The sequence below is a fragment of the Euleptes europaea genome, chromosome 11 (genome assembly GCF_029931775.1).
Source record: "Euleptes europaea isolate rEulEur1 chromosome 11, rEulEur1.hap1, whole genome shotgun sequence".
Classification (NCBI taxonomy): domain Eukaryota; kingdom Metazoa; phylum Chordata; class Lepidosauria; order Squamata; family Sphaerodactylidae; genus Euleptes; species Euleptes europaea.
Window position 1 is genome coordinate 75,299,787 of NC_079322.1, and position 18,542 is coordinate 75,318,328.

General features: G+C 48.6%; 1 protein-coding gene across 1 annotated transcript in view; it reads left to right on the plus strand.

Annotated features, from left to right (window-relative positions):
• Nucleotides 1–8,934: 8,934 nt before the first annotated feature.
• Nucleotides 8,935–18,542, plus strand: part of LOC130484241 (vasoactive intestinal polypeptide receptor-like) — an 85,305-nt gene continuing 75,697 nt past the window's right edge. Inside the window, exon 1 of the mRNA XM_056857142.1 lies at nucleotides 8,935–9,022. Coding sequence (XP_056713120.1) covers nucleotides 8,935–9,022 — 88 coding nt within the window. The remainder of the gene's footprint in view (nucleotides 9,023–18,542) is intronic.

Consider the following 18,542-nt stretch of genomic DNA (forward strand, 5'->3'; position numbering starts at 1 on the left):
TCTTCTGGGCATGGAGTAGGGGGTTACTGGGTGTGGGGGGGGGAAGTGGTTGTGAAATTCTTGCATTGTGCAGGGGGTTGGACTAGATGACCCTGGTGGTCCTTTCCAACTGTATAATTCTATACCGACCTCTTTGGGCGCTTTCACACCTGCTGAAAAATGCAATTTCAATCCATTTCCAATGCACTTTGCAGCTGGATTTTATTGCGCGAAATGACAAAATACACTTACAAATGATCATCAATGTGCATTGAAAGTGGATTGAAAGTGAATTATTCAGCAAGTGTGAAAGCGCCCTTTAAGACTTAGAAGGTCTGTCACTTAGAGGAGGGCAGGGAGCTGTTCCTGTTGGCAGCAGAGGATAGGACTCGCAATTATGGGTTTAAATAACTGATGGGAAGGTACTGGCTGGATATTAGGGGGGGGGAATTTACAGTATGAGTTGTTCAGCAGTGGAATCGGCTGCCTAGGGAGGTGGTCCATCAATGTCTATTGGATATTGAAGGCCAAAGTGAGCTATCATTACCGCCAGAGTTATACAGTGCATCAAAATCTTGTCCAAGACTGGCTGCGGCTCCTTACCTATCAACTATTGCTCATTCAAATATAGATGGGCTTTCTCCAGAGCTCACGTTGATGCTATACCTTCTGCCATTTTAGATGGAAGCCATTCTTTGCAAAGCTGATGGGTTTCTGTGGTCAAGAGTGGTTGGTAAAAGTTTCGGCTAGGGGTTGCCAACTTCCAGGTGCGACCTCAGGACCTCCTAGAATAACAACTGATCTCCAGAAAGCGGAGATCAACTCCTCTGGAGCAAACAGCTGCTTCGGAGGGAAAACTCTACAGCATTATACCCCTCTGAGCACCCTCGCTTCCAGAAACGTTGCCCTCCAAAGAGCTAGCATAGTGTAGTGGTTAAGAGCTGTGAATAGGAGCAATGGACTCCCCACTCCTTTGATTCCCCACTCCTCCACATGAGTGGTGGACTCTAATCTTCTGAACCTGGTTGGTTTCTCACTCCTCCACAATGAAGCCAGCTGGGTGACCTTGGGCTAGTCACAGCCCTCTTAGAGCTCTCTCAGCCCCACCTACCTCACAAGGTAGGGAGAGGAAGGGAAGGAGATTGTAAGCCACTTTGAGACTCCGTAAAGGTAGAGAAAAGTGGGGTATAAACACCAACTCCTCCTCCTCCTCCTCCTCCTCCTCCTCCTCCTCGGTCTCCATCCCCCAAATCTCCAGGAATTGCCCAACTCAGAGTTGGCATCCCTAGTTTCAGCCATGGGGCTGTATGAAGGCAAATCTTCTCCTGATAATTCTTCCACATTTGGGATGAAATATGCATTGGAGTTTGGAATTCAGCCGCCCATGAGCTGAAGAGAGGAGGCAGGAAAACAGCTGGACAGTTTGAATGCAGGGGGAGACGAATGGCCTGAAGGGAAGGTCCCCTGTGGTTCAGTTGCTCTTCCAGGTGGAGAGATAATAGATGGGCTGTCATCGTCTAGAGTGTATTTGCTTTCCTCTGTGCTCTGCTTGCTTCTCCATAATTAAAACAAATATTACAAAGATGTGTGGTAACTACAAGGCCTGTCTATTGCCACCATCTAAAAGAGAATTGGTGGTGTGATCCTGTATATGCATGCTGGGGTGGGTTGCCAGGTCCCTCTTCGCCACCGGTGGGAGGTTTTGGGAGTGGAGCCTAAGGGCGGGGTTTGGGGAGGGGAGGGACTTCAGTGCCATCGAGTCCAATTGCCAAAGTGGCCATTTCCTCCAGGGGAACTGATCTCTGTCGGCTGGAGATTGGTTGTAATAGCAAAAGATCTCCATCTGCTACCTGGAGGTTGGCAACCCTAGGTAGGAAGCCCCGGGGAGTTGAGTCAAATTTGCTCCCAAGTGAATCTTGGAGCTCCATAAAGACTTGCAGCATGGTGTAGTGGTTAAGAGTGGCGGACTCTAATCTGGAAAACCAGATTTTATTTCCCGCTCCTCTGCATGAAGCCTGCTGGGTGACCTTGGGCTAGTCACAGTTCTCTTACAGCTCCCTCAGTCCCACCTACCTCACAGGGTGTCTGATGTGGGGAGAGGAAGGGAAGGTGTTTGTTTGCTGGTTTGTGATGCCTTAAAGGCAGAGAAAATTGGGGTAGAAGAACCAGCTCTTCTTCTATTCTAGCAAAAGCTTTCATGGACCTGAGCCCAGGGGTCCAGTTCCCTGGAAGCTCTTGCTGTAATAAAAATTTGCAAGTCCTGATGGTGCCGCGAAATTCTGTTTGGTGTTTGCCATGAGGGGAGGGGCTGTGGCTCAGTGGTAGAGCATCTGCTTGGCATGCAGAAGGTCCCAGGTTCAATCCCCGGCATCTCCAGTTAAAGGGAGGGACAAGGCAAGGAGGAGGAGGAGGAGAAGAAGAAAAGTTGGTTTTTATATGCCGACTTTCTCTACTACTTAAGGAAGAATCAAACCAGCTTACGATCGCCTTCCCTTCCCCTCCCGACAACAGACACCCTGTAAGGTAGGGCCAAGAGAGCTCTAAGAGAGCTGTGACTAGCCCAAGGTCACCCAGCCGGTTTCATGTGGAGGAGTGGGGAAACAAATCCAGTTCACCAGATTAGCCTTCGCCACTCATGTGGAGGAGTGGGGAATCAAACCCAGTTCTCCAGATCAGAGTCCACTGCTCCACACCGCTGCTCTTAGCCACTACACCACGCTGGTTCTCCAGCGTGATGTGAAAGACCCTTGCCTGAGACCCTGGAGAGCCACTGCCAATCAGAGTAGACAATCCTGACTTTGATGGACTAAAGGTCTGACTCAGTATAAGGCAGCTTCATCTGTTCACATGTTCATGATGTACTCAGACAGGTACATCTCTAGAATGGCTTTTGAAGCTTAAATGAGAACGAGGTCAAAAATCTTGTAACTCTGCTTCTGGATGTTCTCATTGTTCGGGGAAGTGAGAAATGCACCCCAGTATAGTTCAGGATCACAGAAGGAAGTTAAAGGTTCTCTCCCCCTACTTAGGAATCACAGCATGGTTTCCGTCCGCTTTCCAATGGGGTGAAAGTTTAGTGGCCTAGAGCAGCCGAGAAGGGGCTGTGGGGTTGCCTCCGTTTGACCGGTTTCCCTCCGCTTTGTTTTTCCTGTACTCCGGGGAGAGGTTTTAATTAAAAAGCCATTTCGGCAGGACTCTGGGCTTTGTTGGGCACTGCAAACCGTTGCGTGGCGTTTGTGTGTGTGTGTGCTTTCTTTTTCGGGCAAAGAGGGAGCGGAGAACAGAAATCCAATCCGAGTGGCTCGTGCCAAAGGTTCTTAGCCCTGGCTTGCTGTGTGAGCCTCGCTTTGATTTCCTGAAGGAGGACGGGACATTTTTGGGAGGCAAATTGAATTGCTTTGTTAACCAGCAGCGGAAACTTTCTATATTGCATGCAGTGTGGCGTAGTGGCTACAGCAGAAGAAGAGAAGAGGAGCTGGTTTTTATATGCTGACTTTCTCTACTCTTTAAGGAGAATCAAAGCAGCTTACCATCTCCTTCCCTTCCTCTCCCCACAACAGACCCCGTGTGAGGTAGGTGGGGCTGAGAGAGTTCAGAGAGTACTGTGACTAGCCCAGGGTCACCCAGCTGGCTTCATGAGTAAGAACCCAACCCAGTTCACCAGATTAAAGACCGTTGCTCATGTGGAGGAGTGGGGAATCAAAGCCAGTTTGCCAGATTAGAGTCCACTGCCAGCTTGGTATAGTGGTTAAGAGCAGTGGTTTGGAGCTGTGGACTCTAATCTGGAGAAACAGTTGATCCCCCCACTCCTCCACATGAGCGGCGAAGGCTAATCTGATGAACTGGGTTGGTTTCCCCACTCCTCCACATGAGCGGCGAAGGCTAATCTGGTGAACCGGGTTGGTTTCCCCACTCCTCCACATGAAGCCAGCTGGGAGACCTTGGGGTAGCACAGTTCTCTTTGAGCTCTCTCAGCCCCACCTACCTCACAGGGTGTCTGTTGTAGGGAGGGGAAGGGAAGGGGATCGTAAACTGGTTTGATTCTTCCTTAAGTGGTAGAGAAAGTCGGCATATAAAAACCAACTCTCTTTCTTCTTAACCACTACACCACATTGGCAACTCTCTCTATCCAGCGCCCGGCTCTTCAAAAGACGGAGATCTCTGTTTTGTGCGCGGTGTCATGCGGTGAATGCAAATCCCTTATTGTTTGACTGATCTCCTTTATTGGTCTTGTGGTCAGAGAGCAAATCTTGCCTACGCATCATCCCTGACATTGATTCCTGCAGCTGATGAAATCAGACCTTGAATCGGGGACGGGTCGGCTTCTCCTTCCAAAGTTGGTGTGGGGAGGAGTTGCAAAGAAGGCACGCTTCAGAGCAACGCAATTGGCAGCTCTGTGCAGAAATCTAATCGGGTAGTGACTGTGTATTTGCGCTCCTGTTGTGTTCCCCGGATTGTGGCAACTGAACTAACAGCCGTGAAGGGAAGGTGGAGGTGCGCTACCTGTCGATGCAGTTAAATACCTTAAGATAAGCCAACGTGCTCTTATTTTCCGTGGTGTGTGGATGGAGCTTTGCCTATCACCGTGCCACTTGACATTTATGTGATATTATTTATTTAGCTCATGTTTTTGACCATGTTTTAGCATATGTTTCCCCTCAGTGGTCTCCAAGGCAGCTCGCAGCAAGCTAAAACCCGCACAGTTGCAGCATCGAAACAATACAAAATAGGTTCTTGTAGGTTATCCGGGCTGTGTGACCGTGGTCTTGGTATTTTCTTTCCTGACGTTTCGCCAGCAGCTGTGGCACTGTCCTTCAGTGTTGCTTCAGAGACACTGTCCTTCAGTGTTACTCCTCTGAAGGTGCCTGCCCCAGCTGCTGGCGAAACGTCAAGAAAGAAAATACCAAGACCACTGTCACACAGCCCGGATAACCTACAAGAACCAATGAACTCTGACCGTGAAAGCCTTCGACAATACAAAATAGCCTCAAACAATCTAAAAAGAACTGGAGAAGGAACTCAAGCATGGTCCCAATATCAGTCCAGAAGGCCTTTGAATCAGGTCTTTTCCAGAAGGCCTTTGAATCAGGTCTTTATTAATCTGGGGGACCAGCAGGTATGGTGCAAACCTCACCTCCAGAGGAAATTCCATGAATTATCCTGTTTCCTCAGAATGTGGGTGGATCTAGGGTTGGCATCTCCAGGTTGGGAAACACCTGGAGATGTTGGGGGTGGCGCTTGAGGAGGGTGGGGTTTGGGGAGGAAAGGGACTTCAGTGCCACTGTCTGACGAAGGGAGCTTTGGCTCTCAAAAGCTCACACGCCCAAAAATCTTGTTGGTTTCTAAGGTACAATTGGACTCGAACCTGACTGTTCTACTGCAGGCCAACACAGCTGACCTCTTAAATGCAAAAAATGGGGAGGGGCCGTGGCTCAGTGGTAGAGCATCTGCTTGGCATACAGAAGCTCTCTGATTCAATCCCTGACATCTCCAGTTAAAGGGACTAGGCAAGCAGGTGATGGGAAAGACCTCTGCCTGAGACCCTGGAGAGCCACTGCTGGTCTGAGTGGACAGTACTGACTTTGATGGACTGAGGGTCTGATTCAGTAGAAAGCAGCTTCATGTGTTCATGTATTCATGGACAAGGGAGGGGGGCCGTGGCTCAGTGGAAGAGCCTCTGCTTGGTGTGCAGAATGTCCCAGGGTCAATTCCCATCATCTCCAGTTAAAACGATCAGGCAGTAGGTGATGGAAAACTCCTGCCAGTCAGAGTAGACAATACAGACCTTGATGGACCTATGTTCTGGTTCAGTATAACACAGTAAAAGGAGATGGCATACTGGTATAATGAAATGGCCTTCGGCCATTAAAATATCCGCTTGGGGATTCAATCGCACTGCTGATAATTTTCATTTTGTTGACTTGGCTGTTTGGTTTTGGTTGCGGCAAGAATATTTGATTCGAGTTGCCCTTGTATTTAAGGCTAGTTTTTCCCCCTCCTAATTGTTTTTTTACCTAATTGCTTTATTGATGTACTGAACAACTAATTAAATTGTGGAGGTCACTGCCAGGGGACATAGTAATGGCTTTAAAAGGGAGTTAGATAGATTCGTGAAGGACAGGTCAATCAATGGCTATTAGACGGTGACTAAAGAGAGCCTCCATATTCAGAGGCAGCAAATCACTGCCAACTTGGAAGGCTTTAAGAAGGGAGTGGACATTTTCATGGAGGAGAGGGCTATCCAATGGCTACTAGTCAAAATGAATACTAGTCATGATGCATACCTGTTCTCTCCAGTATCAGAGGAGCAGGCCTATTATATTAGGTGTTGTGGAACACAGGCAGGATGCTGCTGCTGCAGTCGTCTTGTTTGTGGGCTTCCTGGAGGCACCTGGTTGGCTATTGTGTGAACAGACTGCTGGGCTTGATGGACCTTGGTCTGATCCAGCAGGGCTTTTCTTATGTTCTGATGTTCCAGGCAAAATTGTCTCTCATGCCTCAGTTGGGCATGCATAGATTATAGGATTGTGCCATTGTGACCATCATTCTTACGTAAGGGTCAATGGAAGACCGGAGTGAGTTGGGAGGTTAATATGGAAGACCGGAGTGAGTTGGGAGGTTAATATGGAAGACAGGGCTGCCAGGACCCCAGCTGGGGGCAGGGGATTCCCTGCCCCAAGCCACCACCTCCCGATGGCGATCAGCTGGTCGCCCAGAGGACTTGGCAGTGTGGCGAGGCCTAGGCCAGCACCGGGGTGACATTGCCAGCATCATGGTGGCATCTTTCCTGTGTGCACCGGAAGTGATGTCATCATGTTGCTGGCGATGTGGGATGCTCTAGTATTTGGACAAAAACTTTATGGTGAAAAAGGCTTCTGCTATAGAGTTATTGCCCAAATACCAGAATGTCCTACATCGCCAGTGATGCAGTGACATCTCTTCTGGGGTGCACCAGAAGTGACGTTGCCACATCGCTGATGATGTCGCTGCGATGCCAACCTAGGTCTTCTCCTGCTGCCAGCAAGTCTCCCCCTCCCCCAGGGTTTCCAACCACCAGATACTAGCTGGAGATCTCCTGCTATTACAACTGATCTCCAGCCGATAGAGATCAGTTCCCCTGGAGAAAATGGCTGCTTTGGCCATTGGACTCTATGGCATTGAAGCCCCTCCCCAAACCCTGCCCTCTTCAGGCTCCACCCCAAAAACCTCCCGCCTGGGGTGATGAGGGACCAGGCAATCCTACGCCCCCACCTGTTGCCAGGAGGGACGTAGCAACCCTAATTGAAGAAGGTGCCCCACGGAAAACTTCAGAATCTACCAACGATCTTCATTAGGTTGGAGAACGAACCTAGAAACTTGATATTTACTAGTTACTAGTCAGAGGTTTAGCATAGCATCCCAGGTACATATTGACCTTTTTAAAAATAATGGTAACATGGCACAGTATATGTATTTATTCAGAGGGTGATACGGAGCGGCTGAACAAATATCTAACCCTACAAATGTTGACAAATATATTCGAAATTGCAGTAAGGGGGAAGAGAACCGGCATTTTACCAACAGGGGTATCAACTCTGGGTTGAGAAATCATCATTCAGTTGGACAAGGGGCAAGCTGGTTGAGTGGAATTAAATTCTGGCACCCACAATGTATTACACCTGAACTAGAGATGCGTGTGAGGGACGTTTGCTGTGAGAGATCTGCAGTTTGCATTGCCTTGAGCTTTCCAAGAAAGAATGGGATATAAGTGTAAGAATTTTTTTTTAATCATCTGAAGGAAACAGAGCTTAGGGGTTGCCAGCTCAGGGTTGGGAAATTCCTGGAGATTTGGGGGTGGAGCCTGGGGAAGGGGGCCTTTGCAAGGAATAATGCCACTGAATCCACCCTCCAAATCAGCCATTTTTTCCAGGGTAACTGATCTTTGTAGTCTGGGGATCAGTTGTAATTCTGGGGTATCTCCAGGCCCCACCTGGAGGTTGGCAACTCCAACTAGAACCCTTAATGGCAGCATTAGAACATCCGTTCAAGAGGGCAATAGTTGGTAACGCAAGTCGGACCGTCTTCTGGGCATGGGGTAGGGGTCACTGGGAGGGGGTGTGGGGGAGGTAGTTGTGTATTTCCTGCATTGTGCAGGGGGTTGGACTAGATGACCCTGGAGGTCCCTTACAATTTTATGATTCCTACTACATAGACATCCCTCCCTGCAGTTGCCAACCTCCAGGTGGGGCCTGCAGCGTTCTTGGTATTACAATTGATCGCCAGAGATCAGTTCCCCTGGAGGAAATGACCGTTTCGGAGGAGGAGTCTATTGCACCCACCCCAGGCGCTAGCCAGCGTGGCGTAATGGTTAAGAGCGGTGGACTCTGATCTGGAGGACTGGGTTCGATTCCCCACTCCTCCACAGGAAGCCTGCTGGGTGATCTTGGGCTAGTCACAGTTCTCTCTGAACTCTCTGAGCCTCACCTACCTCACAGGGTGTCTGTTGTAGGGAGGGGAAGGGAAGGTGATTGTGAGCCAGTTTGAGACACCTTCAAAAGGTAGAGAAAATCGGCATATTCTCTCTTTTTTTTTTTCTTGGGCCAGTGACAGTTCTCTCCAAACTCTCTCAGCCCCGCCTACCTCACAAGGTGCCTGTTGTGGGGAGGGGAAGGTGATTGTAAGCTGCTTTGAGGCTTCTTAAGGCAGAGAAAAGTGGGGTATAAAACCAACTATTGTTCTCCTCTTCCAGGAATTTCCCAAACTGGAGTTGTCAACGCTGTCCCTCCGCCACTGATCCCATGTCTTTACTTTTTTGATTAGCAGCAATGGTTTCCCATTTGGGCCTGCAGCTGCCAAGACTTATTGCGGGTGTATCTTGAGGGGGAAAGACACCAAACTGCCACTGAAACCGTTGTCCAACTTACTTACTCCTCAAGCCAACTGCCTTTACTTTCTCATCTTCCTTAGGTGTCGGGGATGGCTCCAGGATGCACGATAATGCTGGCCATCGAATACGAACGGGAGAAATGCCTGGAATACTCGGAGTTGGAGAACCAGACCGCAGGTAAGGAGAGGAGGGTGTCCCTTTCTCCTTTGCTTTCGTGCGTACTGGTTTCGCCTGGATCTGTGTCTGTTGTAGCCCTCTGTCCGTGGCAAACCACACCCTGAGATTACCAGATCAGTTCTGAACTTCGGTCAGCGAGAGCCAGCATGGCGCAGTGGTTAAGAGGGGTGGTTTGGAGCGGTGGTAGAAAAAGTCGGCATATAAAAACCAGCTCTTCTTCTTCTTCTCCTCCTCCTCCTCTGTTTTTCCTTTGGGGGACTGAGAACATCTCCTGCAGAGGATATTCAGAAACTCTGAATTGCTTTTCAGATTTCCATTCTTACAGTTGCTAGATGGATCTCTAGGGCTTGACTCTCTCCCCGGGGGCTCTGGAAGTTACATCCCTGAGTGCGGGATGGAGCATGCATCTTGCCTGTAGAGCATAGTCATGTAAATTCATGCACAGTGCATGCTGCGGCACTGCGTGGCATGCAACCTGCCATTCCTCACCTTCTGAAGGTGTTTTCTGAGTTGCTGATGGACAACTGTGTGTTCCTACACTTTCTTATAACCTAACAATTGCCTTATTTGCTTTTACAACTGAGTTGGGCAGGCTGTTTGAAGAGGAAACGAATCCAGCGCCCTGGAGACAGAATGAAGCGTTTAGCGCTGAGTCAGGAGTCTTGTTAAAAGCATATTGCTGTTTTCCTCATGGGAGAGGGGCGATGGCTTTTCGCTGCTTCCTCAGTGAGCCGTGATCCACGGTTCCTGAGTTAAGGCTCTCCAGGTATCTCCCTTGCAAACTGCTGTAGTACAATCTGGGCACAGCTTTCTTACCTTCATGAGAACAGGCACTTGAATTTGGCTTGGGCTCCAAAGCTGTCAATCCCAGGTGCTGGCATCCTTAAGAAGAAGAGTTGGTTTTTATACCCTGATTTCCTCTGCCTTTAAGGAATCTCAGACCAGTTTACAATCACCTTCCCTTCCTCTCCCCACAATGGACACCTTGTGAGGTAGGCGAGGCTGAGAGAGATAACTGTGACTAGTCCAAGGTCACCCAGCAGACTTCCTGTGGAGGAGTGGGGAATCAAACCCGGTTCTCCAGATTAGAGTCCGCTGCTCCTAACCATTACACCGTGCTGGCTCTCAGTAGGCTTCAGGTTCCAGAATGGAGGCACGGAGGAGAGTGTGTGGACCCAGGTGTGCACTCCATACACTTTATGTAACACTAAGTTCGGCAGGTGTGTTTAACTAGCCTTCCCCGTGTGCCTCGTCTGACTCGCCAAACCCGTTTCGGGGATGAAAAGAGGCTTAAGAACTATCACCGATCTTGTGCAGAGCACAAACAAACAGTCTCGTTGGCCGGCTTCAGCTGACTCTTTCTCTCTGCTTGTCGGAGGCCTTAATTTCTCTTCTCTGCCTGGGCCCGTAATGTACCTGTCCAGTAAATCTAGGGCAGATGGGAATGCTGGCAGCCTGCAAGCCATGCTTTGCAAACGGCGTTGGCATCAGGATCATACTGTTCCTCTCCTCTCCAGAGCACATTCCTGACCCCACTTAAGAACATCAGAACATAAGAACAGCCCTGCTGGATCAGACCAAGGTCCATCAAGTCCAGCAGTCTGTTCACACAGTGGCCAACCGGGTGCCTCAAGGAAGCCCACAAACAAGACAACTGTAGCAGCATTGTCCTGCCTGTGTTCCACAGCACCTAATATAATAGGCATGGTCCCCTGTGCTCCCCTGGTTTCCTGCTACATGCGGGCCCACACTAGCCCTTGCTAGCCAATCTTTGAAACTGTAATGTGTATGTGTGGAGTGGGGGGTTGCAAATCACAGTGATGTGGCCAAATTAGGCTAGCGAGCATCCGTGTTTGCGAGACGTTAAAGTAGGGTTCGAAACATAGAGCTGGAAGGGACTTCAAGGGTAATCTAGTCCAACCCCCTACACAACGCAGGAACTTCACAACTTTCTCCCCCCCCCCCCACTCCACCAGTGACCTCTGCTCTAGCCATTCTACATACAGACCATGCCCTGGGCCTAGAGTTGCTAACTGCAGATTGGGAGAGTTATGGGCAGAGCCTGGCAAGGAGAAGGACCTGGGGGGGGTGTCATGCCATGCAGCCCACCCTCCAAAGCCTCCAGGGGAACTCATCTCTGTAGTCTGGAGATCAGTTGTGATGTCAGAGATCTCCAGCCACCACCTGGAGGTTGGCAACCCAACTTGGGCCAGAAGGAAACTGCTGAATACCCTTAATAGGGGGAGAGGGGAGGAGAAGGAGAAGAAGAGATGGTTTTTATATGCTGACTTTCTCTACCACTGAAGGGAGACTCAAACCGTCTTACAATCACCTTCCCTTCCCCTCCCTACAACAGACACTCTGTGGGGTAGGAGAGGCTGAGAGAGTGTGACTAGCCCAAGGTCACCCAGCTGGCTTCATGTGTGAGAGTTGGGGAGTCAAAACTGGTTCTCCAGATCAGAGCCCACTGCTCCAAACCACCGCTCTTACCCACTACACCATCCTGGCTCTCTGTGGGCCATCTGCAGATCTTCTGCCGCCCACTTGACATTCTGGTGTTGGGACGAGGTGGAGGGGGGGATACCTGTTACGGTTAAAGAAGCAATCCATTACCCTTGGCTTATTAAATGAACGGAGAGGGAGAGGAGTCCACTATAATCAGTACAAACTGAACAGAACATTGGATTTAGGGGCCTCTTTTCAATTTGCATTGATTGAGGGGGATTAATCTGTTTGGGCATGTTAGATTGAGCCGGCGGCGAGTCGTTAATCACGGCTGGGCCCACCGCAGGACCTCATCCATCACCCCTTTCCCTCCGGAGGCTGGTTATAAAACACCGTTTCCTGCTTTGTTATAACCGAGGATAGCAACAGTTGGGGGCGTCTGACAGCGCCTGCAATAGGGTTGCCAACCTCCAGGTACTAGCTGGAGATCTCCTGCTATTGCAACTGACCTCCAGCCGATCAAGATCGGTTCCCTGGAGAAAATGGCCTCTTTGGCAATTGGACACTATGGCATTGAGGTCCCTCCCCCAAACCGCACCCTCCTTGGGCTCCACCCCACAAACCTCCCGCCGGTGGCGAAGAGGGACCCAGCAACCCTAGCCTGCGAGAGCATTGGTTCTGCTCAGTTGATCTCTTGTGGAGAAGAAACGTGGAAAAGATGTAATGTGCAAATGACTGGAATGCAAGGTGGGGCCAAATATATCAGGAAGACACCTGACACAACGGCCATTTGTATAGATAAGCAAATCCAGGTCTGGCTGGAGTCTGGATGGCAGAAATCCTGGCACCCTAGGGTTTCCAACCTGTAGTTACTAAGCAAGAACAGCACTTATGGCTAAACAACACAGGTAAATGAATTTGTAAAAATCGATTGTGCAATAGGTTGTTATGGTTTACATATGAATAATGTTCCACGGTAAATGGAACATTAAACACTGTTCCCCTTGAGCGTAGGGTTGCCAGCTCTGGATTGGGAAATACCTGGAGATTTTGGGGGTGGAGACTGAGGAGGGTGTGGTTTGGGGAGAGACTTCAATGCCATAGAACCCAATTGCCAAAATGGCCATTTTCTCCAGGGGAACTGATCTCTATCGGCTGGAGATCAGTTGTAATCTCCAGCTAGTACCTAGAGGTTGGCAACCCTATGCCTACCTATTCTCTCCAGGATCAGAGGAGCATGCCTATTATTTTGGGTGCGGAGGAACACAGGCAGGATGGTGCTGCTGCAGCCGTCTTGTTTGTGGGCTTCCTAGAGGCACCAGGCTGGCCACCGTGTGAACAGACTGCTGGACTCGATGGGCCTGGGTCTGACCCAGCATGGCCTTTCTTATGTTCTTATCTGTTCTCTTTGATTATGTAACGATCCCAAATGTGGTATTTCCAAGGGACACTGGAGAGCTGGAGGCAAGGAGTCCTCTTTCTCAGTCGCTAAGCAGAAGGGTCAGCTTGAATTTGAAACGGGGCATCCTTGACAATGAAATATGGGTGATTTGTCATCGTGGAATGAATGAGATTGCAGGCGCTCGACCAACATGTGTAATCTGATTATCTCCTTAAAGTTAATCAGTTCCCATGCTAATCATTCCTTTAAACACCCACATGAGCTTTGAGGGCGGTTGTCGCCAATTTGTCAGGTTGCTGTCTGCATGGGGAAACAATCATAGAGTCATAGAGTTGGAAGGGGCCAGACAGGCCATCTAGTCCAACCCCCTGCCCAATGCAGGAACACCCTAGAGCATCCCTGGCAAGTGCTTGTCCAGCCTCTGCTTAAAGGCTGCCGGGGAGGGGGAGCTCACCACCTCCTGGGGTAGCCGATTCCACTGCTGAACAACTCTTACTGTAAAAAAATAATAATCCTTATATCCAGCTGGTACCTTTCTGCCCGCAATTTAAACCCATTATTGTGAGTCCTATCCTCTGCTGCCAACAGGAACAGCTCCCTGCCCTCCTCTAAGGGACAGCCCTTCAAATACTTCAAGAGAGCAATCATGTCCCCCCTCGACCTCCCCTTCTCCAGACTAAACATTCCTTGTAGGTATTGTCGAAGGCTTTCACGGTCAGAGTTCATTGGTTCTTGTAGGTTATCCGGGCTGTGTAACCGTGGTTTTCTTTTAAGGAAATTTTCTTTCCTGATATTTCGCCAGCAGCTGTGGCAGGCATCTTCAGAGGAGTAACACTGAAGGACAGTGTCTCTCAGTGTCAAGTGTGTAGGAAGAGTCAGAGAGGGGTTGGGTTTGAGCTTGTAGGGATTCCTTGTAGGGTTTGGTCCCCAGGCCCCTGATCATCGCTCTCCTCTGCACCCGCTCCATTCTGCCCTCATCCTTTTTGAAGTGAGGCCTCCAGAACTGCACACGGTACTCAAGGTGTGGCCTGACCAATGCAGTGTCCAGGGGAACTATGACATGTTGCAACATTCCCTGACTTTGAAGCCCGGCCTCAAAACAGCATGGCGCTGTCATGGTCTCAGCCCTAGTGCATATTAATTCAGCTGATTGGTCAAAAATAATAATCAAATGAAACACACGCCAGCTTTTTTGAAAGGCCAGACACAAGGCATAGGGGTCACATGAACACACAAAGCTACCTTATACTGAATCAGACCCTGGGCCTACCGAGGTCAGTATTGTCTACTCGGGCCGGCAGCAGTTCTCCAGGGTCTCAGGCTGAGGTCTTTCACATCACCTACTGCCCAGTCCTTTTAACTGGAGATACTGGGAATTGGATAGGGTTGCCAGGTCCCTCTTCGCCACCGACAGGAGGTTTTTGGGGCGGAGCCTAAGGAGGGCGGGATTTGGGGAGGGGAGGGACTTCAATGCTACAGAGTCCAATGGCCAAAGCAGTCATTTTCTCCAGGGGAACTGATTTATATCGGCTGGAGATCAGTTGTAATAGCGGAAGATCTCCAGCCACCACCTGAAGGTTGGCAACCCTACTTCCTGGTGAACTAACTGGGTGAGAGATCTCCAGCTACTACCTGGAGGTTTAGAAAAACAGTACAGGAAACTGTATATTCACAAAGTGCAAATATTTATAAGCTACTGAGGTGAAACATAGACCATATACGTGACATATATACAACACAATTATATACAATATGTACAGTTTACACAAAAAATGTAGAGAAATTTCCAAAATTTGGTACTCAGTTGAGACCTTTGGAACTTCCTCTATATATTTTTGGTACTCAGTTGAGACCTTTGGAAATTTCTCTACATTTTTTGTGTGAACTGTACATATTGTATATAATTGTGTTGTATATATGTCACGTATATGGTCTATGTTTCACCTCAGTAGCTTATAAATATTTGCACTTTGTGTATATACAGTTTCCTGTACTGTTTTTCTAAACCTTTTGGTACGAGTACAGAGGTGCCGTTTTTCTCCCCACTACCTGGAGGTTGGCAACCATAGAATTGGACCTGGAACCTTCTGCATGCAAGACAGGTGTTTTGCCGCTGAGCCACAGCCCTTCCCACAATCCCTGGTCCTGAGAACAAGAAGGAGATTGTGTGATAAAGAGGGAGGAACATTGAGAAGAAGAAGGTGATAGAAAGGACAGTTAAACCCCTAACTGGAGCGGTGGACTCTAATCTGGAGAACTGGGTTTGTTTCCCCACTCCTACACACGAAGCCAGCTGGGTGACCTTGGGCTAGTCACAGCTCTCTCAGCCCCACCTACCTCACCGGGTGTTTGTTGTTGGGAGGGGAAGGGAAGGGGATTGTAAGCCAGTTTGAGACTCCCTTAAGTGGTAGAGAAAGTCGGCATATAAAAACCAACTCTTCTTCTTCTTCTAAAATATAAGAGGCAGGTTTCTGGCAGATCCGCTAGGCAAGCTTGTGGTTTCTGGTGTACTAGATAATAGATCTGAAAAACAGGAAGTGGATAGCCTAGCGTGCGGTGGCTTCCCATGTAAAGAGCTGAGAAAGAGGATGTCCGGTTCTCATTTTTGCTGCATCTCAGTATTTGCAAGGGATCTAGCAGGGCTCTGGGTTTCCGAACAAGGACAAAAGGTCAGTTAGCATAAAGGGAAGAAGCCCTGGAATTGCCTGAAAAGACCATGCTTTTGAAGACTGGGAACCATGCCGATATGAAAAAGCCCCTGCTTTGGGGGGTGACCAGCAGGGCAACACCAGAGGTGACCATTGACCATTAGAACTTCTGCATCATCCAGTAGAGCCAGCATGGCGTAGTGGCTAAGAGCAGTGGTTTGGAGCGGTGGACTCTGATCTGGAGAACTGGGTTTGATTCCCCACTCCTCCACATGAGCGGTGGAGGCTAATCTGGTGAACTGGATTTGTTTCCCCCACTCCTAGACATGAAGCCAGCTGGGTGACCTTGGGCTAGTCTCACTCTCTCACAGGGTGTCTGTTGTGGAGAGGGGAAGGTAAGGTGATTGTAACCCGGTTTGATCCTTCCTTAAGTGGTGGAGAAAGTCGGCATATAAAAACCAATTCTTATTCTTCTTCCTCCTATCATCTGTCTACAGATCAGCCTGGCCCTTGATCTAGTGTGTTTGAGTAACATTGGGTATGAATGGAATTTAGCTGTAGTATGACTGAAATTCTAGATCAGATCAAGCCTGAACTCTCCCTAGAAAGTAAAATGACTAAACTGAGGCTATCATACTTTGGTCAGATGATGAGAAGACAAGTGTCATCGGAAAAGACAAGATGCTAGGAAAAGTCAAAGACAGTAGAGAAAGAGGTAGACCCAACATGAGATGGATGGACTCCATCAAGGAAGCTACAGCCCTCAGTTTGGAAGACATGAGCAGGGCTGCCCATGATAGGACATTTTGGAGGCCATTCATTCATAAGGTCACAATACGTTGGAAACCACTTGACAGCACTTATGCACAGATGAAGTCAAGTCTGAACTCTCCCTAGAAGCTAAAATGACGAAACTGAGGCTATCATACTTTGGTCACATAAGAAGACAAGAGTCACTGGAAAAGACAATCATGCTAGGAAAAGTGGAAGGCAGCAGAAAAAGAGGAAGACCCAACTTGAGATGGATTGACTCAATCGAGGAAGCAACAGCCCTCAGTTTGCTTGACCAGAGCAAGGTTGCTAATGATAGGACATTTTTGAGGTCATTAATTCATAGGGTCGCCATAAGCCGGAAGTGACATGACGGCAGTCAACACACACATGACTAAAATGCAATTTTACCTCCTGGGTTTCTTCTCAAATGATCCACTCCTCCCTTAAGAACAATGTCCTGGACATCCGCTGGCCTCAGGGCTTAACGGTTAAATTGGGAAGAATAAAGTAGCATTTCTAACTATTCCCCAGCAGTACAAAGCAATGAAGTGAATGGAGCTTATTGGAAAGCAATTGGGGTCTCAGACTGGCCGTTTTATTTTCCCCCCAAGGCCTTAGTTGGACGAGAAAGCATGAGAGGGTGAATTTAACCCATCAGGATGACAGAGAGTGGACTATGCAGCCAGTGACGCCGGTAATAAGAAGTGGAGCGAAACAGAATACAAACAGAATTGGCAAACAGGAATTGCGTGCCGGAGCTTCCTGGCGGTAGTTAGGCATTAACTGGGCTGCAAAATGGGTTGCTTAGGAAGACCGTGAACCTCTCGTTTCAGACGAAGAGGAATGCATAGTGAGTTGCAAAGGATGCTTTACAGCAATCTAATGTACCCCGAGCATGTACGAAAGGGCCACAGGGCCAAACGCTGATGCAGCCCTTCCTGCCCTCCCTCTCGTGATCTGCCTCAGTTCACAGAATCAGCGTTGCTGACCATCTAGCCTCTGCTTCAAAACCTCCAAAGGAGAGCCCGCCACCTCCCGAGGAAGCCTGTTCCACTGAGAAACTGCTGTAACTGTTGGGCATAGTACAAGGCCAGTTGTTTTTATTTCTGTGTACACCGTATAATAAATATTACAATTTTGTTATAATTTTTAACTCAAGTTGAGTTCAAGTTCAAGTTGAGTTTTTTTTCCCTTTTCCCCCTTTTTGTTGATTCCACTGTTGAGCATGGTTGCACATTGTTCTACCCAGTCGCGTTCTCTCTCTCTCCCTCTCTTTCTCCCCTCTGCAAACTTGAAATGCATAATGAATGGATGCTGCCCGAATCGCTCATGCATTTCTGACAATAACTGGCAGAAATGAGATTTTGAAAGGTCGCATCGTGGCAATCTGGTGACTTCCTTGTTGCGAGCGCGTCAGGTGGTGCGTTTCGAGAGGGGATGTGAGCAAAGTATGCTCCAAAATGCAAAAAAAAGAATAAGTGAAGTTGGTAGAAAGGTTAATGAGTTTTTAAACAAGGCATCTGTTCTGCTCTTCAGTATCTGTTTGTAGTACAGCAAGATAACAAAATTAATTAATACGTCTTTCGCTTCCTCCGAGATGAGACGTAAATTCTCACTCCTTCAGTCTGGATGGGGGCAAAGCCGCTTCTCGGGGTGCCGAAAAATTAATCTGCCACACTTCCCGAGCTCATTTGTAGCTGCCGATATTTCCTTTTGTTTTCGCATTAAGTGAAAGTCTATGCATCTATTATCAGATGTAGAAAAATACAAAACCTTCACTCTGATTTTACCAATAGAGAACAGAAAGGCCAAAACCCGCGGGGCTTGTTTCCAAAACATATTATCCTCATGAAAATCCTCCTTCTGCGTTTTTTTCCCCAAAGGGGGGAAATGTTGGTGAATCAGGCGTGTGTCTTCAGTCCACCACCACCCCCTACCTCGCTTGTGTTTGTGTGTTTGTGGAAACAGCATTCCTGGATAGGAATGCCAGTGGTTTTCAGACGCAGCCCTTCACCAATAAATTTCCATGCTCTCCATTTTCCACCTCATTGCTTTGAAGAAGAGGAGTTGGTTTTTATACCCCACTTTTCTCTGCCTCTAAGGAGTCTCAAAGCGGCTTACAATCACCTTCCCTTCTTCTACCCACAACAGACACCTTGGGAGGTAGGTGGGGCTGAGGGAGTTTGGAGAGAACTGTGGCTAGCCCAGGATCACCCAGCAGACTTAACGTGGAGGAGTGGGGAAACAAACC